Genomic DNA, 22,782 nt, shown 5'->3' with positions numbered 1-22,782 from the left:
CCTACCCACTGCTTATTGCTCTGGCCCCAACAAAAGCACTTTTGATTCTCAAGTCTAGCTAGATTTATTTATTTACTCAATTGTCTGGGAATCCTATTACTTGCATTTTTCCATACTGTTTTTTCTTAGAATATAGCTCTGCTTATTACCTCATTACCTTAGAATATAGCTCTGCTCATTAAATTTCTCAATTACTCTACAATTAGTTTAAATATAATGTGAAAATATTTTATTTTTTAATATCTATCTATATTTGATAAATACACTGGGTTTACTTACTGTTTCTCTCGTGATTTTATTCATTTTAAGAATATGATAAAGACATAGCCAATTCAAAGAGAGCTCTGATTTCAGTTAGAAAAGTATACCTGATCAACCTAATACATAAGTGTAAAGCTATAGTTAATATCAAATGTAATTAGAGAACATCATATGTATATATATATATATATTTATTAGAAGACTGTATGTGACATATGACTTCTTATTGTGTTTCATGAACTTCTTGGGCTTATTTCCTATGTCTTTTTGTAAAGGTATATTATCTATCAAAAACTCTTAGATGATAAACAAAACAACACTGGACCACAGTGCTCCTATGTTACTTCTCATTATTATAGACTCAAATATAAAACATTAAGAATGAGGAGATATTCTTTGGATGCATGATAAATGAGAAAATTAGAAGTAACAAATTACAAATAGAGACTAAAGCACTGTGCTATATATGATGATTTCCTCCTAATTCCACCAATTATTTTACTTCTAATTCCTTGCATTTATTGAGTCACTTATATCAAAGGTTAACTTATTGACACAGAGACATACAATTTTAAAATGTTTCCAAATTTCTTGAGCATGCAGATATTATAATTCCTATAAAAATGAGGAATATTGGGATAGAAAGTTGATGTGATTAGTCCAAGTCTGCACAGCTAAATGATGACCTGAGATCCTATATAAACTTCAAGCTGGATTATACATTTATAATTTTAAGCTATGCATACAATTTGAAATTCTTACTTAAAAGTGCAAAAGTCAAAATTTAGGACTCTTACCACCTGTCAGTTCATGAAAGATCTTGTGCTGGTAGTCTCTAATTCACTTTGAAAAAGGACACCAGGTCCGTTTACGTTATGAAAATTAGAGTGTGATTTAAAGCTAAATCAAAACTTGGCTATATGTCATCTGGCACCATCAGAAAATGGCCTCTCTAGAGAAAATGTATAAATAAATTGAATAAATATATAAGCAGAGACTGGCGAACAAGTGAAGATTGACTCCAAGTTCTGTTTCTAGATCTCAGAGACAGTGGAAGAGCATCTCTAGATTCAGAGAATGTTTCCCACTGCTTCTGCAGTGCTGTCTTCAACATGGTTAAGGGAAGGGGTAAATAAGGAAACAAAGGTTCCTCCTTGAATAATTTCCCACTGGAATTAAGGGATGTTTCCTTGAGACACTATGAACCCATAGAACTGTCTTTTGGTTCTCCCCAGGGTTGAAACTCTACACACTGTGTGATTTTAAGACTGTTCTGTATATGGAATATATACAAAACCATATGATACATGTACAAAAAAAGATCTCTATCTTTCAATCTTTACTATAGATACAGAGCTTTTATGTACATGAGCCAGAGTACTATATGAAGATTCTCCCATTCCCTCCAGGAGTAGAATACTGGGTATAAATACTGGGTATACAGAGATGAAATAAAACCTCTATGTGGTAAAGGACGATAATTCTGGGTGCACGGAAAATGCCAAAGCAGAGTTCTGGGACAAGGCTCAGAATCAATCTGCATTTTTTTAGTGTGCTGATTAATGTTTATTAATAATAACAAAACCTATAAACATATAAGATGTATACATTAAATGAATATTCTGTTATTCTTAGTATCTGATCCTCCTACTCCATAAACTTTAAAGCTCAGAGATTATTTTTAGGCAATCAAGCAGTTTTTCTCTTACAGTGTTTTAAAATTAAAGATGCTTTATCATTTTGTGTTTATTCTAAGGAGTTTATAACTCCTTAATTTTTATTGCACTGTAGCACTGTCATCCTGTCTTTCACAGATTTGCTCGAGTGGTCACCAGTAACGTCTCCATTGTGAGACTTGTTGTTACTGCTTTTTGACATATTGAATACACCACGGGTAGCTTGCCAGGGTCTGCCATGTGGGTAGGATACTCTCGGTAGCTTGCTGGACTCTCAGAGACGGATGGAGGAATCGAATCCAGGTCAGTCATATGCAAGGTAATCGACCTACCCACTGTGCTATCTCTCATGTCTGGACTTTTCATAAAAATGGGGGGAAAAATCCAGATTTAAAATTTAGAGTAAAGCAAAAACAGAGGATGAATGAGCTTCTGGTGACTCCTATTAGACACTGGGGTTCAGCTATGCTTTATCCCCCAACTCCTCCAAATTCCTTGCTGCTTCTCAGATTCAATCTTGGGGTTCCTGACTCCTGTACTATCACTCTAGCCCATTATCTGTGTTCTCGGCACTGATACCGCACTGCATTAAGTTTAAGGCACCATTTTTTTAGAGAGAGGAATTTCATTTTATCAGTTTTGGGGAAAAAGGACACCAGGTCCATTTACTCTTATGAAAAATATAGTGTAATTTAAAGCTAAATCAAAACTTGGCTATATTTCACCTGGCGCCATCAGAAAAGGACCTCTCTAGAGAAATGATGTCATTCTAATTCATTTTACCAATATTTTGGAGTTTTTTCTAATCATAATAAAATATGTAGAGTTGAAATAATTCTGAGAAAAAAACAAACTATTTTGCTTTTCTGACGTAAGCAATTAGGTACAAATGTGATTTCACTTTACTTGAAATAACTCCAGAATCAGCAGTGAGAAACCCTTTTATATAGATCACATTACTTGAGGAGATGATAGTTGAAAAATAAGACTAAGTAACAGAGCTTCAACTACTAATTCTGGAGCTCTGATTCATTCTGGACACCGAACGAAGCATTATTCTAAAAGCTGTATTTCTTGATTTTTTTATTTTTTCCTGATAGAGGAAACTGGCAGAACGATAATTTAATCATCTTAGAAGACTATGTGATAAGTAATATAATAAGCACATAATTTTTGCAAACATAAAAACATAGCAAAGTTCAATAGAATCTATATGCAAATGTTTATGTCAAATTGCTGAACCATCTATATATTCATGCCAGACAAATTCCCACTTGAAGTTTTTTAAATAATAATTTAATTGAACTTTTTGAATTGAACTGTTCTATTGTCAGTGTTAATATTTAACTTGAGGTTTTAAAGAACAGCATTCCTTGAATATGACCCTTTATTCCATATCTCACCTACACCAAGATATTGATCCATGCCCATTTACACCAGTTACCTAATCTCTCTCACTTTGCCCATTTTTGTGTTATCATTCTGTGTACCTGGTATCATCTTCTGCATACAATGCCCTTCCTGCCAAAGGGATTAGTATATTACTGTCATTTATTTCAGATCTGGGTTCAGATATCACCTCTTGAAAATCCCCTCTGCTTCTTCCTGGAAATGTTCACTTTTGTCTTCCTCAATGTGTATTTCTAGGGATTGTCACAGTGTAGCAATGATAGAGACAAAGTCATGCCTCTTAGACATATGATAATTGTCTCTGTCTCATTTCAGTTACTATCTGTCCTTTCCACAATTTACCTTTCATTCATTTTTAAGGTTTCCTTCTAAGTAGTGTCATCTTTAAACATGAGCAAAGTCAGTTGTTTTACTGTTCTTTTAAGACACAAAACAAAACATTCTTACTACCTCTTTAATAGAATTTTCACTTTGACATATTTCAAAAAATGTGTATTTTGTACAATTTCCATATTTTAAATATATGAGTTCTAGGTACAGTTCCAAAATCTGTAGAAAAACAAATTTTACCTCTTAACTTTTCAATAATAAATCTTTTCCTTTAGTAAAGCAAATCTTGTGTCTAATTTCAGTAGCAATAGGATTCAATTTAAATCAGAATACTAATTTTATGTACTTCTGTGAAAAATATTATTAAACAGATAAGTGCAATTTCTCTGGCTGTTGATATTGACATTCTCTTCAGGTAAGAAAATTTCCAAAAAGAACAAGAGAGAGAATACAGTGAGTAGGGCATTTGCTTTAAAAATTGCTGTTTCCAGTTGAATCTGTTTCTAGTATATGATCTGATATGGTCCCCTAAGCACTACTAGGAGTAATTTCTGAGTGCAGAACCAGAAGTAACTCATAAGCATTTCCATTTGAGCTCCCAAAAGAAGAAAAAATTATCTGGAGAAAGATCAATTATTGTATAAAGTGTATATATTTTGATCTACAGTTCCTATTGTTTTTGAGTTTAAATAGTTATCAGGAAGATTGACCAGGAACTTTTCTACTCTACTGTGAATTCTAAGTCTATGTTAAAGCATGTTTATTAATTTATCAAAATTTTCTTATTATCCTTAACATCCTTTGTTTTAGATTTCTAAGCTCTAAATTTCACTTTTATAAATATCTACAATAGTGATGTGGATTGGTATGAAAGGGTCTATGCATGACATATCTAGTAGAAATTGTAATTGTAATATAGCCCTCTTTACTCGCAATATAGTAATTTGATTCTGTAATACAAATATAAAAATTTTGTTGTAGGTTTTATTATTGTAATTGATTTAATATTAAGTTAAGAATAAAAATGTTTATTTTATTTTATTTTATTTTGTTTTTGGTTTTTGGGTCACACCCGGCGATGCACAGGGGTTACTCCTGGCTCTTCACTCAGGAATTACCTTTGGCGGTGCTCAGGGGACCATATGGGATGCTGGGATTAGAACCCAGGTCGGCCGCGTGCAAGGCAAATGCCCTACCCGCTGTGCTATTGCTCCAGCCCCAAGAATAAAAATGTTTAGATATGCCTTTATTGCTCAAAAAATGATAATGTCCAAAATATCCTCCTTTTTTAAATGAAGATGCCCACTCTCTCTGTTAAATAGAGGAATTAAAATCCACTTTGTGTGTTTGGGAAACCATAATTCCGATGGTGCTTTCCTCTTTTACAGTTAAGTGACTGAAAATCACAGGACTAAGTGAGGAAAGCCCAGGAATAAAATACACAGCTACTTTTCCATTTTGAGAATAAATACATCTGAATACACGTCAAAAAACAGTAAGATGAGAGAAATAATGTAAGAGGTGATTATGAGAAGGATTCACACTACTTCCTCTTCCATGACACTGATGACATGAAAGGTGAATTATTAAACAGAAAAAGCATAGTTAGGAAATTCACCATGACTAGACACTATGAGTGCGCCATGCTTAGACACTGAAATAAATTATCTAAATGTTTTGCAAAAATATTTCAACAATGCTTTCTAATCACAAAAAAGGTGATTTTCAATAATAATGCATTCACAGTCATTTTACTTTAAAAAATGGATTCATTTGCATTCTTCATCTAAAATCAAAACAAACAGGACACAATCTGACTCATTATTTCTTTGTAACAGAAAATTTCATCTCACCATATTGATGTTAATGAGCATATAGGTATAGAGATAAAAATATCTTTATATACAAATAAAACTCATTCACACTGCAATAAAGCTCATCATTTACAGTTAACATAGAACATGCACAACTAAAATCAATATATCTACAAAAAAATTGGGAAAGTGGTGCCTAAAATGAATGTTTTTCTAAGTCTCAGAAGCCTAATGTTGCCCCCTAATTCCAGTAAGAAGTGTAATTGGCATTTCCAAAAATATTCCATGCCTTAGAAACGTTTGAGTACTTCTTTCTAGAATACTTTATTAATTTCTTTTACTTTCTGTGTGTATGAGGGGGAGGGGGAGCAGATACCAGAGATTCCTGAGGGTTTACTCCTCACTTTGTGCTCAGAGATCACTCTGATGTAATTAAGTTACATTTAAACTTATTTTAAAACATTAAAAAATTTTTTAACAGAAAAAATATTTATTTTTCAACAGAAACAGTCATTAACCTACTGCAAAATTTGGTAATGGCATTTTTCACCTCCTTATTTCTGAAAGCATAAATCAAAGGATTGAGTAAAGGAGTTAGAATAGTGTAGAACATCTCCACGATTTTGTCAAAGGAGAAAGAAACTGGAGGCCGCGCATACTCAAATATACATGGAATAAAGAACAAAACCACAACAGCAACATGACATCCACAGGTGGAGAGGGCTTTCCTCTGTCCTTCAGTGCTGTGGTTTCTCAGGGAGAACAGGATGACCGCATAGGACACAAGCAACATGGAGAAGATCAGGATGCAGATGAGCCCACTGTTGGCCACCACTAAAAGGCTAAACATGTAAGTGTCAGTGCAGGCCAGCTTGAGTAATGGGTACAAGTCACACATGAAATGATCAATGATATTGGGGCCACAGAAAGGCAGCTGTATAGTAAAGATAAGTTGAATAATGGAGTGGAGAAAGCCCCCTGTCCAGGCTACACCCATCAAAATGCCACAGAGCCTTGGGTTCATGATGGACGAGTAGTGCAAGGGTTTGCAGATGGCCACATACCTGTCATAGGCCATGGCTGTGAGGACAATCACCTCTGCTCCAGAAAATATGTGTCCAGCAAAGACCTGCATCATACAACCTCTGTAAGAGATGGTTTTCTTCTCATAGAGACAGTCTATGATCATTTTGGGGGCAATAGATGAGGTGTGGCATGCATCCAGTAAAGATAGAAAAACCAGGAAGAAGTACATTGGGGAGCCCAGGAGCGCTGCATTGCTGGTGATGGCTCCCACAATCAGCAGGTTGCCGCAGATAGTTGCAATGTAGACAAACAGAACTATGACAAATACAATTTTCTGAACATCTGGATTCTGTGAAATTCCCAGGAGGACAAACTCAGTGACAAAGCTTTGATTTTGCATAATTTTCAAGAAAATACTCAGAGCTGCTACAGTGACCATCAAAACCTACAATAAAAATGACAAGGTTGCATCAGATAAGTTTATTATCATAGGCACTCAAAAAATAAAGAACTCTCTTACTGATGAATCAACATAATACATCACATCAATATAAGAAAAAAATGTAACCATCTTATAATGTCAGTAGATGCAGAGAAAGCATTCAAAAAGATGCAAACTCATTCATGAAATAAACTCAATAATGAAATAGAATGTGAGAGAACTTTCAGTATAGTTAAAGTCAATTATGTGTAGGGCACTTGCCTTGCACGTGGCCAACCTGGGTTCAGTTCCTCCATCACCCACAGAGAGCCCAGCAGGCTACTGAGAGTATTCCACTCGCGTGACAGAGCCTGTGTGTATTTGATATGCCAAAAACTGTAACAATTTGTCTCCGAATAGAGATGCATGGTGCTCACTTGAGCAAATCGATGAACAGCGGGAAGACAGTACTACAGACAGTGCTAACACAGGTTCACAGCAGATATTGACCTCGATGGTGAATAATAGAAAACCTTCCCTCAAAGTCAGTCATAAACAAGGATGCCCACTCTCATCACTACTATTTAATTTAGTACTGAAAGTCCTTACCACAAAAACTTGACAAGAAAGAGATATTAAAGGCATTCAGATTAGACAAGAAGTCAGACTCACTGTTTGCAGAGATATGCTAAAGACTCTACAAAGTAACTTCTAGAAAAAGGATTTTTGTTTTGGCTTTTTGGGTCACACCCAGTGATGCTCAGGGGTTACTCCTGGCTCTGAACTCAGTAATTACACCTGGCGGTGCTGGCGGACCATATGGGATGCCGGGGATCAAACCTGGGTTGGCCATGTGCAAGGCAAACACCCTACTTGCTGTGCTATGGCTCTGACCTGAAAAAGTATATATATACCACTGAGTAGCAGACTACAAAAATCAATGGACAAACCATAGGCTTTTTTACATGCAAATAATAAAACAGAAAGAAGAGTAAAAAAATATTAATCCCATTCAGCAGTTGTTCCTCAGAAATGCTAGCACCTGAGAATCAACTTAAAAAAAAGAGGTAAAGGACTTAAGTAGACATAACTATAAGTCATTACAAAAATAAAAGAAATGGACATAGGGAAATGGAAAAATCCCTTCTTCGTGGATAGGAAGTATCAACATTTGTCAACATGGAAATCTTCCCAGAATGCAGCAGATCCAATATAGTCCTAATAAAAATATCTGTGACACTTTTAAAGACATTTAAAACATATTTCAATTTATAATCTATGTTTATAAATCATGCATGCCTGAAATTCGCATGGAATAATGAGTCCCTCTTAATAAACCTAAGAAATTCCTAAGTAAAAAAAAAAAAAGATAGGAAACTTCACTTTCCTCTACTGAAACTGTGTGATAAAGCTATAGTCATCAAAACACTATAGATAGTACTGAACTAAGGACAGGTCCTCAAGTCAGTGTTTCAGAATTGAAAGTCGAGAGACAGATCCTCGAGTATGGAGATTAATTGTTTATAAAAAGAGAAAAAAATGAAATAGAGCAAGAAAAGACTCCTTAGCAAATGGTGTTGGGATAACTGGCTGGTCACACCATGCACAATGTCAAATCAAAATGGATTAAAGACCTTGATATCAGACCTATTCCATCAATTATGTTGAAGAAAACATAGGTATAACATTTCATGTCATGGAAGCAAATATTTTCTTCAATGACTGAAGACTGTTGGCCCAGAAAACAGAAGCAAGGATAAACAAATGTGACTATCAAGCTGAGAAGCATCTGCACCACAAAAGAAACAAGGACAAGAGTAAGAGGACAACCCACAGACATAGAATGTTTTCACTCTATTAATCAGACAGATGATTATTATCACAAAATATAAAGCTCTGCTTGAATTTTATAAGAATAAAATAGTGACACAAGAAAATGAGATAGTTGGATACAAATAGAAACTCTCAATGGAGACATACAGATGGCAAAAAATACATATATATCACTTATAATCATGAAAATGAAAATAAAGAAAACAATGAGATATCATCTCAGACCAGTGAGGTGCCACATATCACAAAAACCAAAAACAACCAACCAGTGATGTTGGAGATGAGAGTTAAAAATAACTGTTAGAGTTCCTCTTGTGTTTCTATCTCAGCGTCTCCAAACAAAAGAATAATAGCACAAGTAAGAAATAGAGCAATATGTTGAATATAGATGAATCTTTAGAAGTTTTACTCACTACTTATAAATTACATGAGAATTTTACTCCAATTTGATTTTGTATAATTTCCGGAGGTAAACAATTTGAAATTTACCCTCCTGCAAATTACAGGTGTTCACATACCAATTTCCTGCATCTATCAACAGATGATGACAAGAATGATTTCCAACTATTTTTCTACACGACAATACAAAAAAAGTGTGCCTTTACTGGTTGAAGTTTCTGTTGTTTCTCAATTAGAAAGTAAGACATTTCACTCACAGAAATATTCTCTTTTAATCATCCAGAGAATTATTTCAACTTCTCAGTCCATTTCCAGGCACAACTGCAGAGAATATTTTTATCCTCACCTGCCTCAATACAGAGACCATCAATAATTTTTATGATGTAATAATATACATAAGCTCTATATTTAATATGTAAAAACTATGAGTCTTACAGTTCAAATATAATTATATTCTATAAATATAAAAAGAACCCCCCAAAACTCATAATGTTGGTAAAAAGAATCCCCTACCCATTCTGATTTGTTTGCATATTTCTTTCATTTTCAAAAAATAAATTAATAGTCATGCCTATTATGTACCTAAGATAGACAACATTCCTCAACAATACCTGCACAATGTACTCTGTTTCCTGCTGCAATTGTCACAAGAAAGCAGATTATAAATAAAATGCAACATTCTCCCATGAGTCAATTTAATATTGAAAGGGAAAAATATCATTTTATCCTACAGTCAAAAGAGAAGGGAATGAAATGAAATGGATGTTAACAGTTAAGAACCAAGGCAACTGACAAAAATGCAAGGCACTGCTGTACTTGAGTTTCAAATGACATAGTAATAAAAAATTGTAATGGTGTGAAAAAAATCAGGCAATTTATTTACAAGTATAATATTGATGTTCATGTCATATTTTTAAGAATATAATAATTTGATTAAATAATAAGATGAGACTTTAATGATTATAATTAATTTGAATATTTTATTAGTGAATTCATTTGCTGATAGTCATGTGTAACTAAAGAAAACCTTAGTCTTGCTGTCCTGTTCTATACAGTGGTAATATATTTCAAACACCCAATCAACAGGAGTCAAATAATATTCTTATGCATATTTAATATTTGGTACAGCAGGTAGAGTGTTTGCCTTGCACACGGCTGATTTTGGATCGATTCCTCTGCCCCCCTCATAGAGCATGGCAAGCTACCAAGAGTATCTCGCCCACACCGTAGAGCCTGGCAAGCTACCCTCGGCATATTAGATATGCCAAAAAACAGTAACAACAAGTTTCACAATGGAGACGTCCTGGTGTCTGCTTAAGCAAATCAATGAGCAATGGGATGACAGTGATAGTGACAGTGATTTAGTTTTTAGTGTGGCATAAGTAAAAAGAAATGGCTAACTTTTGGAGTCATCATTTTTATTAAGCGATGCATATAGCAATGCACATTTGCCGATATAAACTCATCAGTGTTCAGCAGTTCTGAACTCCTGGCTCTGTTGTGGAACTCAGGGTAGCAGATTGGGTGCCCACATCTAACCAGGGTTGGCTGTGTGTAAGACATGCATGTTACCTACTGTAACATCACTGGGCAGAGAATAAAGTGCTCTTAGTCACATTATTAACCCAAAATTCACTTATTTCATTCCCCAAGTATTCAAAGGAAGGACATAGTCCTTATGAATCATCAAAATGTTTACCTGGTAAATTCATTTTTCAGAACTGAAACTAACGTGCTTATCCTGTGCTAAACACAAGATCTTGTGCTAATTTTTTAAAATATACAAAGATCCCACAAGGAATTTAATCGAACTATAATCATTTTTATATTCCCTTTGATATCAATTATAAATCTATATACCCCTAGAGGAAGAAATTTATTCAACTCATGCTTGTCCTCGAAGATTCTCTAATTTTGGCTACCTTGAAAACCAAGTTCATAATGAGCTGGGAGTGCCTTCAGGGTGGCTTAGGGATCCCTGAGGCCATGATCTCTGGAATCTGGCTATCAATTTTTCCTCTTCTAGGGGGTAGGGGAGACCCGGAAATACTCAGGAGCTATTCCTCGCTCTGAACTGGATATTACTCCAATTGGTGCTCTGAAGACCAAGTGTCATACAGGGGATGGAACCCAAGTCAGCGTGTGCAAGACTAGCTCCTTATCTGCTGTTCTATCTCTAGGGCCCCCACTGGATATTTATTAAGGCTATGAAATCAGACAGTTTGCTCCCCTAATAGTTAAATAATTTATTATCAATTTTCCATAAATAAACTAATCCTGCATTCAAATATACAAAAAAACACTTTCATGTATTAATATTTAGTATACAACACTTTCAGCACTAGATAAAATATTAGTTTTATTGGAATCAACTCACTTCAATTACCTATTAGGCGGTAAAAATTAAGTGTATTTACATGTGTGATACACATGTATGAGTCACATAAAAAGGGTGTATTCAAAATAATAGAATTGAACACTATTAATACCTTCTTCATAAAACTTGCATAGATATATTGTATTTTGAGCCAGTTTTAAAACTTGATTAAAAAAAGATTTTACGTCAAGACTTATGCATTTAGACTAGACTTATGCAAGATAGACTTATGATCATCTCATAATTCTATTCTTTTGAGATTTCATACTATTCTACTTGCTTAGGATATAGCTTTGCTAATTTACCTTACATATTTCAACACTTAAGTTCTTAGCATCACTGGAATATTTAATGTACACTTTCTACTTTCCCATATTTATACTTTCAATGAATGGACTACATTTATTTAATGTTTTGCTAGATATCTAGCACTTTTAAAATTAGGGTAAGATGCAGCTGATTCAAAAATAGCTGAGAGATACAGTTATTAAAATATACTGGCTTAACTCTGAGGTATAACTACTCAGCTTTTCATATTATCAAATTCTTGCCAAAAATAAATTAATTTACTTTTAAATGGAACAGACTGCACTGTTACTTACATAACTTCTGATATTTTTTAGACTTTCCTTTTACATTTTCTAGAGCTTTTGTATATTAGGTTCCAGTTCTATATCAAAACTCTAAATTATATTGTCTACAGTGGGTGTCATGAGTGAGAAGTTTAGGACACTGGTGCTGGTGTTGGACACTGTATGTCTGAAACCTAGTCATGAACAGCTTTGTAAGAGTCTCTCTCATAGTGATTCAGTTTAAAAAATAATAAAATACCCTCTAAATTATAAACACACTGAATCACAAAGCCTCTAATTAAAAATCTTTATTATATAGCCTCAGATATCTAAAACATCAGTATAGGGAGAAATATTTTTGGATGGCTGAGACATGAGAAAGTTGGAAAGAAAAAAGTACTGCTCAAAGGCAAAGTGATGAATATGCTACATTTTACCTAGTTTGCATTGAAACCTGTAAATGAACATAAGCATAAACTGCAGTTTTAAGCTTTGGAAATAACAATTATTTCAATCACTCCACCTAAAGTTTTCCTTCTTGTATACTATACATATTGAGTGCTTAAAGGATCTCAAATGTTGTCCTACTGTTACTAAATCTAAAATGTTACAATGTTTTCCTTGAGTTTATAAAGATTATAATCTCTATTCAAAGTGAAGAATACTGAGACAGAAAGGTTATGTATTACCCAGTGTGCAAAGTTAAGCTATAGATTTTATATCTTACAACCAAATTTTATAATCTAAAATTCTATTAAATTTTAGGGGTGGAATATACAAGTCATAGTATTAAGTTTTAATTTTCAACTTGAATTTCTTCCTTAAAATTCAAAAGCGCAATTATGAATCTTACCATGTGTCAGTTGACTGAATGTTCTGGTCCTGGCAATCTCTAATTCTCCATTAACTGACCAACAAGTGACTGTTGGGAACACATCTCATTTCTACAAGAGAGACAGAGGAAGAGCATCTCTATTTGAAGATGCAGAGAATGTTGCCTACTGCTCGTGCAGCACTGTGTTGAACATGGTTAGGGAAGGAGAGAATAAGAAATCAAAGTTTGTTTATGACTTATTTCCCAGTGGAATTGAGGAATGTTACCCTGAGACATCATGAACCTATAGAATTGCATCTTAATTCTCCCCAAGGTTGGGAATTTCCCACCTGTATGATTTCAAAGACTTTTATCTGTTTAGCTTTTTTTTCAAGTGTTGGCACAATCTTATGTCACTGAGCAATTATATTTTCATAGCAGATGGATATCTGTGATTGTGTTCCTATTTGAAGATGCTCTTACTAACTCCAGGAATATAATATCTAACACACAAAGATATAATATAGTTTTTGTGGTAAAGGATAAAACTTCTGTTTGCTTATGAAAATGAAAGGACAGAATTCTGAGATAAGGTTTCATAATCAATCTGTAATATGAAATATAGTTATTAGTATGCTATTTCATATTTATTTAATAACAAAAGCTAGAAATTTTAATAAGGACTATACATCATATTAACAATCATTATTCTCAGTTCATGACCTTCATACTGCAGATCTTTGAAGTCAACATATGCTTATTATCACTAAAACATTTTTCTCTTTCAATGTTTTATAATGAAGGTTGTCTGTTGTTTACTCCCAGACAAATGTGGTAGAATTAAAATTTAATGCACCTAGCTCCTCTTTTGACAATTAACAGCCCACAAATATGAGGAATTACCTCTGGAATCTCAGTTATATTCTGCTAGTCTCTCTGATTTTATTGCAGGATTATGCAGTTTTGATAGCTATAACTTTATAGTATAATTTAATGCCTGGTAGTATGATCCACTCATCTTTTAAAAATTTCTATGTAAGACTTTTTTTCTATTTTAACTGTTATGGCCATTAATTTGCCTCACTTTTCCGTACTAGAAATGAGGTTCTATTTTGGTTTTTGTTTCTTTTTCCCACAGTCATGATGTTCAGGGTTTAATCTGACTAAATTTAGGAATCAATCATCCTCTATGATCCATTGCCTACTACTTTGAACCCCATCCAATGTGGTGCAATACTCGTGGAGTATGGGTAGGGTGTGTCCTATGAAATGTCACAGCTGCACGTTCCAGGAATAGATTCACTCAGCCTAAGCATGTGGAGAGTGACAGTGAGCATGGCACCAGTTGTGTTCTGGAGGTTTTCAGCTGCTGGGGCTGGGTCTGTCAGTTTGGGGGATGGGGTAGCTCTCTTACTGATACTTAGGTTACAAGCCAGGAAATTTTTATCCCACCATTTATAGAACTAAACACCTTGAGAGATTCTATGAAAAGTGAACTCAGAAAAAATTCAGAACTATTATGCACCGTTTAAGTGAAGTTAAGCCCTGCTTAAGATGTTCATTCTGAGCCACACAAAATGTTATGATATGATTTTTATTCACTAGCATTTAGGATATGTTCCCAGATCTGTAGGAAAACAATATCCATTACTCTGTAAAAAAGGATTTGTCATCCTCATCACACAGTATCTTCAGTCCTGTTCACAAAGTCCCCATTTTGTATTACTTTTTAAAAAATTGTCCATTACATTTATTTCGTTGTGTACCCCAATATGAGACCTCCAAAATCTGATTTTTATCTCTCTGATGGATTCTATACAATACAAACCCATTTTATTTCCATTTTATTTCTTGTAACTATTCAATAATAAATATTTTACTTTAGTAAAACAAATCCTGTGTCTAATTTCATTAGTAGGAGTAATGGAATAAGATTCAATTTTAAAAAGAATACAAATTTTATATACTTCTGTGAAAAATATTAAATGGACAAATGCACTTTCTCTGGCTGTTGATATTACCATTTTCTTACCTGAAGAGAGAGAGAAAGAGTACAGTGAGTAGGGCACTTGAAAGTGGCTGACCCCAGTTAAATCAGTTTCTAGCATATGATCTGATATGGTTCCCCAAGCACCACTAGGCATAATTCCTGAGTGCAGAGCCAGGAGTAATCCATGAGTATTGCCATTTGAGCCCCTAGAATAAAGTTATCTTGAGAAAGATTAATTACTGTATAAAGTGCATATGATCTGATAGACAGTTCCTATTGTGTTTTTTTGATTTGTTTTTTTTTTATTTTTGGGTCATACTCGGCTATGCACAGGGGTTATTCCTGGCTCCTACACTCAGGAATTACTGCTGGGGTTGCTCAGGGGACCATATGGAATGATGGGAATAGACCCAAAGTTTGATGCGTGCTTGCCGCACGCAAAGGCCTTACCTGCTATGCTATTGCTCCAGCCTCCCACAGTTCCTGTTGGTTTTGAATTTAAATAGTTATCAGGAAGATTGACCAGGAATTTTCTACTCATCTTTGAATTCTAACTCTATGCTAAAAGCGTGTTTATTAATTTATCAAAAATTTTTTAATACCCTTTGTTTTATGTTCCTAAACTCTGAATTTTACTTTTGTAAATATCTAAAATAGTGATATGGAATAATACGAATAAGGGTCCTTATATACTATATCTAGTATAAATTTTAATTGTAACATAGCCCTCTTCACTTGCCATTTATTAATTTGATTCTGTACCATTAATTTTAAAAATTGTCATAGGATTTATTATTGTCACGGGTTTAATAGGGAGTTAGGAGAAAAATGTACAGATATGTATATGTTGCTCAAACAATGATAATGTCCAAATACTCTCCTTATTTAAATGGAAGATGCCAACTTTCAATGTTAAATGGAGAAATAAAAATCTACTTTGTGTGTTTGGAAAACCATGATTCTGAGGGTGCTTTTATCTTTTACACTTATCAGAGTGTAAATCACAGGGTTGAATGATGGTAGCCAAAGAAGATAATACAGAGATCCTTTTTCATTTTGAGAATAAATGCACATGAATACACATCCAAAAAGAACAAGATGAGAGCAATAATGTGAGAGGTGATTATGGAAAGGAGTCACACTACTTCCTTCATCACCCTTACTGACAGTATGAAAGGTGAATTATTATACAGAGAAAAGCATGATTCGGAAATTCATCTTGTCTTAGACCCTATGAGTACACCATGCTTAGACATGATAATAAATGACCTAGCAAATTGAAGGGTAACGGGATGACAGTGATACAGTGATTTCAGTAAAACTTTCTAATCACACAAAAAAGGGAGTTTTGGATAATAATGAGTTCATAGAGAAGTAGCTTTGATTTAAAAAATGGATTCTTTTACATTCTTAGTCTAAAATCAGGGCTGGAGCAATAACACAGCAGATACGGCATTTTCCTTTACGTGGCCAACCTGAGTTTCATTCCTCTGTCCTGCTCAGAGAGCCCAGCAAGCTACCAAGAGTATCCCGCCTGCACAGCAGAGCCTGGTAATCTACCCGTGGCATATGTGATATGCCCAAAACAGTAAGAACAAGTCTCACAATGGAGACTTTACTGTTGCCCAGTTGAGCAAATCAATGAACAAAGGGATGATAGTGCTAGAGTGCTACAGTGTGTGTGAGGGGGGAGGGCAGATACCAGAGAGTGCGAGGGTTTACTCCTCACTTTGTGCTCAGAGAACACTCTGATGTAATGAAGTTACATTTAAACTTATTTTCATACATTAAAAAGTGTTTTTAAGAGAAAAAAAATTATTTTTCAACAGAAACAGTCATTAACCTACTGCAAAATTTGCTAATGGCATTTTTTACCTCCTTATTTCTGAAAGCATAAATCAAAGGATTGAGTAAAGGAGTTAGAATAGTGTAGAACATCTCCACGATTTTGTCAAAGGAGAAAGAAACTGGAGGCCGCGCATACTCAAATATACACGGAATAAAAAACAAAACCACAACAGCAACATGAGACCCACAGGTGGAGAGGGCTTTCCTTTGTCCTTCAGTGCTGTGGTTTCTCAGGGAGAACAGGATGACCGCATAGGACACAATCAACATGGAGAAGATCAGGATGCAGATGAGTCCACTGTTGGCCACCACCAAAAGGCTAAACACATAAGTGTCCGTGCAGGCCAGCTTGAGTAATGGGTACAAGTCACACATGAAATGATCAATGGTATTGGGGCCACAGAAAGGCAGCTGGGTAGTAAAGAGAACTTGAATAATGGAGTGGAGAAAGCCCCCTGTCCAGGCTACCCCCATCAAAATGCCACAGAGCCTTGGGTTCATGATGGACGAGTAGTGCAAGGGTTTGCAGATGGCCACATACCTGTCATAGGCCATGGCTGTGAGGACAATCACCTCTGCTCCAGAAAACAAGTGTCCAGCAAACATCTGCATTATACAACCTCCATAAGAAATGGTTTTCTTCTCATAGAGACAGTCTATGATCATTTTGGGGGCAATAGCTGAGATGAGGCATGAATCCAATAACGATAGAAAAACCAGGAAGAAGTACATCGGGGAGCCCAGGAGCGCCGCATTGCTGATGATGGCTGCCACAATCAGCAGGTTGCCACAGATAGTTGCAATGTAGACAAATAGAAAAATAACAAATATAATTTTCTGAACATCTGAATTCTGTGAAATTCCCAGCAGAACAAACTCAGTGACAAAGCTTTGATTTTGCATAATTTTCCAGAAAGCACGCAGAGCTGCCACACTGGTCATCACAACCTGCAATAAAAATGACAAGGTTACATCGAATAAATTCATTATCATAGATACACACAAATTTGTCTTTCCATGTGGTGCTTTCTATTCAGTGCTTCTTTTATTTTTGAAACTAGAAAAACAGAATATTCTTAAAAGCAATAGTGTAAGATTGGGGGAAATTTACTTATTATGTCATGAATTAGTGTTAGAGAGCTTCTTGAGAGGAAGAAACCCAAATGTAACAGATTAGAGAACCTATTTAATTTCTGTTTCCAACCTGGATTACTTAGTCATGGTTTCCTAGATTAAGTTGTTAAAAGAGATTTTTAACCCATGAATTAGTTCTGTAGAATCAGGACATCAATTTACGTGTCATGTTGGGCATCACATTGTAATAATAGGCATACAGATGCAGATGTCCCTGATCAGAAGAATGTCATATCCAAAATGGGAAAAAGTTGTAATGGCCCTTTAAAATCACATCACTTCCCCCCAAATTCCTGATTTGTCTGAAGTGGTCCGACTTTTAAGATAAATTAGTCAGGCCATATGAAAGGGAACTTCTATTAAAAATGTTGAATTATATAACTATAAAAATCACATTACAAAACTGGTGAGAACTCACAATCCAGCAGAAGTCATATACTGGCTTATGCAGCAGGCCAGGGATACCACTTGGCCAGGGATCCCACTAGGTCAGGGATCCCACTTTGATCTTCAAGGCTGTTATATAAAGTGCAGTACAAAGGCCATACCCTGCTGGGATCCACACAACCCACAGAACTTGTGGTTCCTACCTTAGATACACACTCCTTCCTTACTCCTGCGTATTATCAGTGAGAAATTGAGATATTTGCACTGAACGTGCACTGAGTGTTTTGGCAGTATCCAAACATACGGCACTTACACTAGCTTTAGCATGATACCAGCCACAATCACCTACTCCCACAAAAAGTAAACAAGTTAACCATGGTAGAATCCTAGAACCCTAAAGTGAAGTAGTGACAGCTGAAGTAGTGACATGGTTAATGACACTAAAAGTTTCCAGGGATCCTTGAACAAAATTCTAAACAATTGATGAGTGACAACCAAAGATGTTGGAATAGCTTCAACAGAGAAGTATCTTTCTTGGATAACTGAGGGCAATTCTCTGGTTACTCGGAGCATGCCCATGCAGGAGAGCACAAATGCTGAATTAGAAATTTTCAATCCTAGAGTGCAACAGAGAGAAAGATGAAGCAGCATAAATATACCATCACCCATATCAAATGAAGATAGCATGGATAACTCAATCAGATGTAGAACCTCACAGATAAGAACTGTCGCGAGAACATGATGAGGATGTTTAATGAGCTCAAAGAAACAGTGGCGCAAGTATAGGAAAGCATAAAAACAGAAAATAAAAATTGTAAACAGGAGTGACAAATATAAAGAGTTAGGTTAGAGAACTTGAAAACTCGATGGAAGGCCTTATCATCAATTACTCTTGATTAAATTGAAAGAGTAATCAACCTGCTCTTGGTCCCTCATAAAGGTCAGACCTAGGTAAATTCACTAGCAAATTTTCCATATCTTAATTTTTAAATGTGTTTATTTGTTTTTAAATATAGACAAATGCTTCAACTTCCATACTAATCTAGAATTAAAATTGATTAGATAACAAAGCTCCAACTTCAAAATCAATGTTTTTTAAAAATCAATTTTTATGTGTAAGTTATTATGTCTTATCATGGAGTTGTTATGTCCTTGTCTAAAGATTTACTAACAAATAATATTTTATATGGGGGCCGGAGTGATAGCACAGGGGTAGGGCGTTTGCCTTGCACGCGGCCGACCCGGGTCCGATCCCCGGCATCCCATATGGTCCCCCAAGCACCGCCAGGAGTAATTCCTGAGTGCAGAGCCAGGAGTAACCCCTGAGCATCGCTGGGTGTGACCCAAAAAGCAAAAAAAAAAAAAAGATTTACTAACAAGTGATTGAGATTTGATAATAAAACAGAGAAGTAAAAAAAAATAATTAATCCTACTCAGCAATTGTTCCTCAGAAAATCTATGACCTGGGAGTCAATTTAAGAAAAGAGGTAAAGGACTTATATAGATAAAAGTATGTCATTACAAAAAGAAATGAAAAGTACAGAGGAAAATGGAAAAATCCCTTCTTCATGGATAAGAGGTATCAACATTTGTCAAAATGGCAATCTTCCCAGAGCACAGCAGATGCAATGTAGTTCTAATAAAAATACCCATGACAGTTTTAAAGACATTTAAAAACATATTTCAGTTTATAATCTGTGTTTATAGATTAAACATGCCTGAAATTCACATGGCATAATGAGTCCCCCTGAATAAACCTAAGAAATCCTAGGTAAACAGAAGATAGGACACTTCACTTTCCTATACTTCAAACTGGGTGATAAATCTATAGCCATCAAAACGGTATGGTACTGAACTAAGGACAGACCCTCAAGTCAATGCTATGGAATTGAAAGTCGAGAGAAAGATCCTCAAGTATGGAGACATTTGATGTTTGTAAAAAGAAAAAAAGAAGTAGAGCAAGAAAAGTCTCCTTAGCAAATGGTGTTGGGATAACTGGTTGGGATAGCACACCACCCACAATGTGATGTCAAAACTGATTAAAGACCTGATATCAGACCTGATGCATCAATTACATTGAAGAAAACATAGGTAGTACGTTTCATGGCATAGCATCAAATGTTAGCTTCAATGACTCAACTCCATTGGCCAAGGAAACAGAAGCAAAAATGAACAAATGTGACCATCATCATAGAAGCTTTTGCACCACAAAAGAAACAAGGACAAGAGTTAGAAGACAACCCACAGATATAGAATGAATATTTTCCCACTGGCAGAGAGTCTCTTGCTCATGCACCTGGCTGTCTCCCCTGAGGCCCCTCGGAGGGGTTGGGCTTCGGTTTCCCTCCTCGCCCTGAGCAGAGCTCCTGTGGCTGAAGACCTTCGGAGCCAAGCCACAGCCATGCTCAAGGCCCCTCTCCACATGTCCGGACAGGAGCATCATGCATGAAGTTACCGACAGAGGAACCGAGGTGTGTGGGACCCGGGGCTGAGACCTCCAAGCCTGCTCAGATAGGGACTGGGCCTCTTCTGCCCAGATTTCCCATTTTCCAGTAGCTAGGCGGTCACACCCAGGGACTGCCCCCGGCGCCTTGTAATCCCACCAACAGCCAACATCCAGAGACTTAAAACCAATCTCCCAGAGACAATTTATAGCCTAGTTCTTCCTCTAGGAGAACCTGGCAAGCTACCGAGTGTTTCCTGCCCATATGGTAGAGCTTCGAAAACTCCCCACGGTGTATTCATGTGCCAAAACCAGTAACAATGATGGGCTTCATTCCCCTGACTCTGAAAGAGCCTCCAATGCAGCATAATTGGGAAGGACGAGTAAAGGGAGTCTTTTAAAATCTCAGGGCAAGGATGATTCGAGATGTTACTGAGACTGCTCGAGAAATTTGATGATCAGCGGGATGATGATTATGATGATGATGATTTTCCCACTATTCCTCACATAGTTGATTATTATCACAATACATAAAGCTCTGGTTGTATTTTACAAGAATAAAACAAATAGTTACACAAGAAAATGGGATAGGAGGATACAAACAGACAATCCCAAAGGAGACATACAGAAGGCCAAGGGATATATGTATCACTTATTATCATGAAAATGCAAGTAAAAACAACAATGAGATATCATCTCAGACCATTGAAACTACCACACATCACAAAGAACAAAAACAACCACGGACGTTGGAGATGTGAGGAAAAATTTATTGTTAGTGGAAACACTTACTGGTCCAGCACTTCTGGAAAACAATAGACACTTTAAAAAAAAAAAAAACTAGGAATCAAGTTACCTAGAACCCTAGGTAACTCCACTCCTTAATATCAACCCCAATACCAAAAAAAAAAAAATGAAAGGACATTTGTACTCCTATATCGATTGCAGACAAATTTAAAATAACCAAACTCTAGAAACAACCCAGTATCCAATATCAGATGACTAGATAAAGAAATCATGGTACATATACACAATGGAATTATAACAAAGATGAAATCATGAAATTAGCTGCTACATGATGGATCTGGAGGGTGTCATGTTGGCTGAAGTTAATCAAAAGGAAAAGAACAGACACAGAATGATTTCTCTTATATGTGGGATATACAGAAATGCTCTAGGCATATAACAAATACCCAGTGGAAAATAAGAGTTTAACTCTGATAGTGGGCCTCCAAAGGGGAAAGCCGGTGGAAGGGGAGAGAGGAACGAGCTAGGAGGGGCTTGATGCTGGGAAACTGGTGGGGAGGAAGTGGCCATGACAGATAGAGTGAGGGCGAGGTTTGGTGAGGGTTGTGTTATGCATAAAATCCTATCATAAAGGATTATAAACTGTGACACCTCAAATAAAATAAAACTATATTAAAACAAAAAGTTTGTATGTATTACATAATTTTTAATTTAAAACTTAAAAAATATAAGTGTTAAACAGTACTATCAAGCACTGTCCTCATTTATAAATTAAATAATAATAGTAATGATTGAAGCATTATTGCTTAATAAACTACCAATGTTACACCTTCTCTCCATATTTACCTGTAGAAAATGTGTCATATAAAGTATTATTTCAAAAAAAATAGATGTTGATTTGGAAGTTAAACATATACCTTTCCTTTGCAAACCCAGTTCTTGCCTATTGGATCAACCTAGACAGGAACAAGAAAGAATCCTTCTTTCTCAGCAAAAAATTCAGAGAATAGATGATTTTTCTGTTTATAATCCAAATATAGAAGTCAAGGATGTAACAAAACTACATAGTAAGTGTTGTGTGAATATTCTTTCAGTCAGAAGCGCTGAGATAGAAACTCCAGAGGAATTCTATATTGGGCAGAAAGGCTACTAGCTTGCTCTGGCAAAAGTAGCCCTCCAGACCAATTTAGAATTCCTCTCATGTTTCTGTCTCAGCACCTCTGACTGAAAGAATATTCACACAACAAGTAAGACATATAGCAATATGTTGAATATAGCTGAATCTTGAAGGTTTACTCAC

The 22,782-nt window shown here is 35.6% G+C and overlaps 2 protein-coding genes across 2 annotated transcripts; both read right to left on the bottom strand.

The window, feature by feature from the left end:
* Positions 1-5,981: 5,981 nt before the first annotated feature.
* LOC101540878 (olfactory receptor 4C15-like) lies at positions 5,982-6,917 on the bottom strand. The gene has a single exon (XM_004622070.2). The coding sequence runs from the start codon at positions 6,915-6,917 to the stop codon at positions 5,982-5,984; it is 936 nt and encodes a 311-aa protein (XP_004622127.2).
* A 9,821-nt stretch (positions 6,918-16,738) lies between these two features.
* LOC101540610 (olfactory receptor 4C15-like) lies at positions 16,739-17,674 on the bottom strand. Its single transcript, XM_004622069.1, has one exon. It carries the CDS (start codon positions 17,672-17,674, stop codon positions 16,739-16,741), a length of 936 nt encoding a protein of 311 aa, XP_004622126.1.
* Positions 17,675-22,782: the final 5,108 nt, after the last annotated feature.

Source organism: Sorex araneus, chromosome 6 (genome assembly GCF_027595985.1).
Source record: "Sorex araneus isolate mSorAra2 chromosome 6, mSorAra2.pri, whole genome shotgun sequence".
Lineage (NCBI taxonomy): Eukaryota > Metazoa > Chordata > Mammalia > Eulipotyphla > Soricidae > Sorex > Sorex araneus.
The sequence above is the reverse complement of the archived record's forward strand: the minus strand, read 5'-3'. Positions and strand labels throughout refer to the sequence as shown.

Coding starts and splice junctions, on each gene's coding strand:
- LOC101540878 (XM_004622070.2), bottom strand. CDS start 6,917: ATGCAAAATCAAAGCTTTGTCACTGAGTTTGTCCTCCTGGGAATTTCA.
- LOC101540610 (XM_004622069.1), bottom strand. CDS start 17,674: ATGCAAAATCAAAGCTTTGTCACTGAGTTTGTTCTGCTGGGAATTTCA.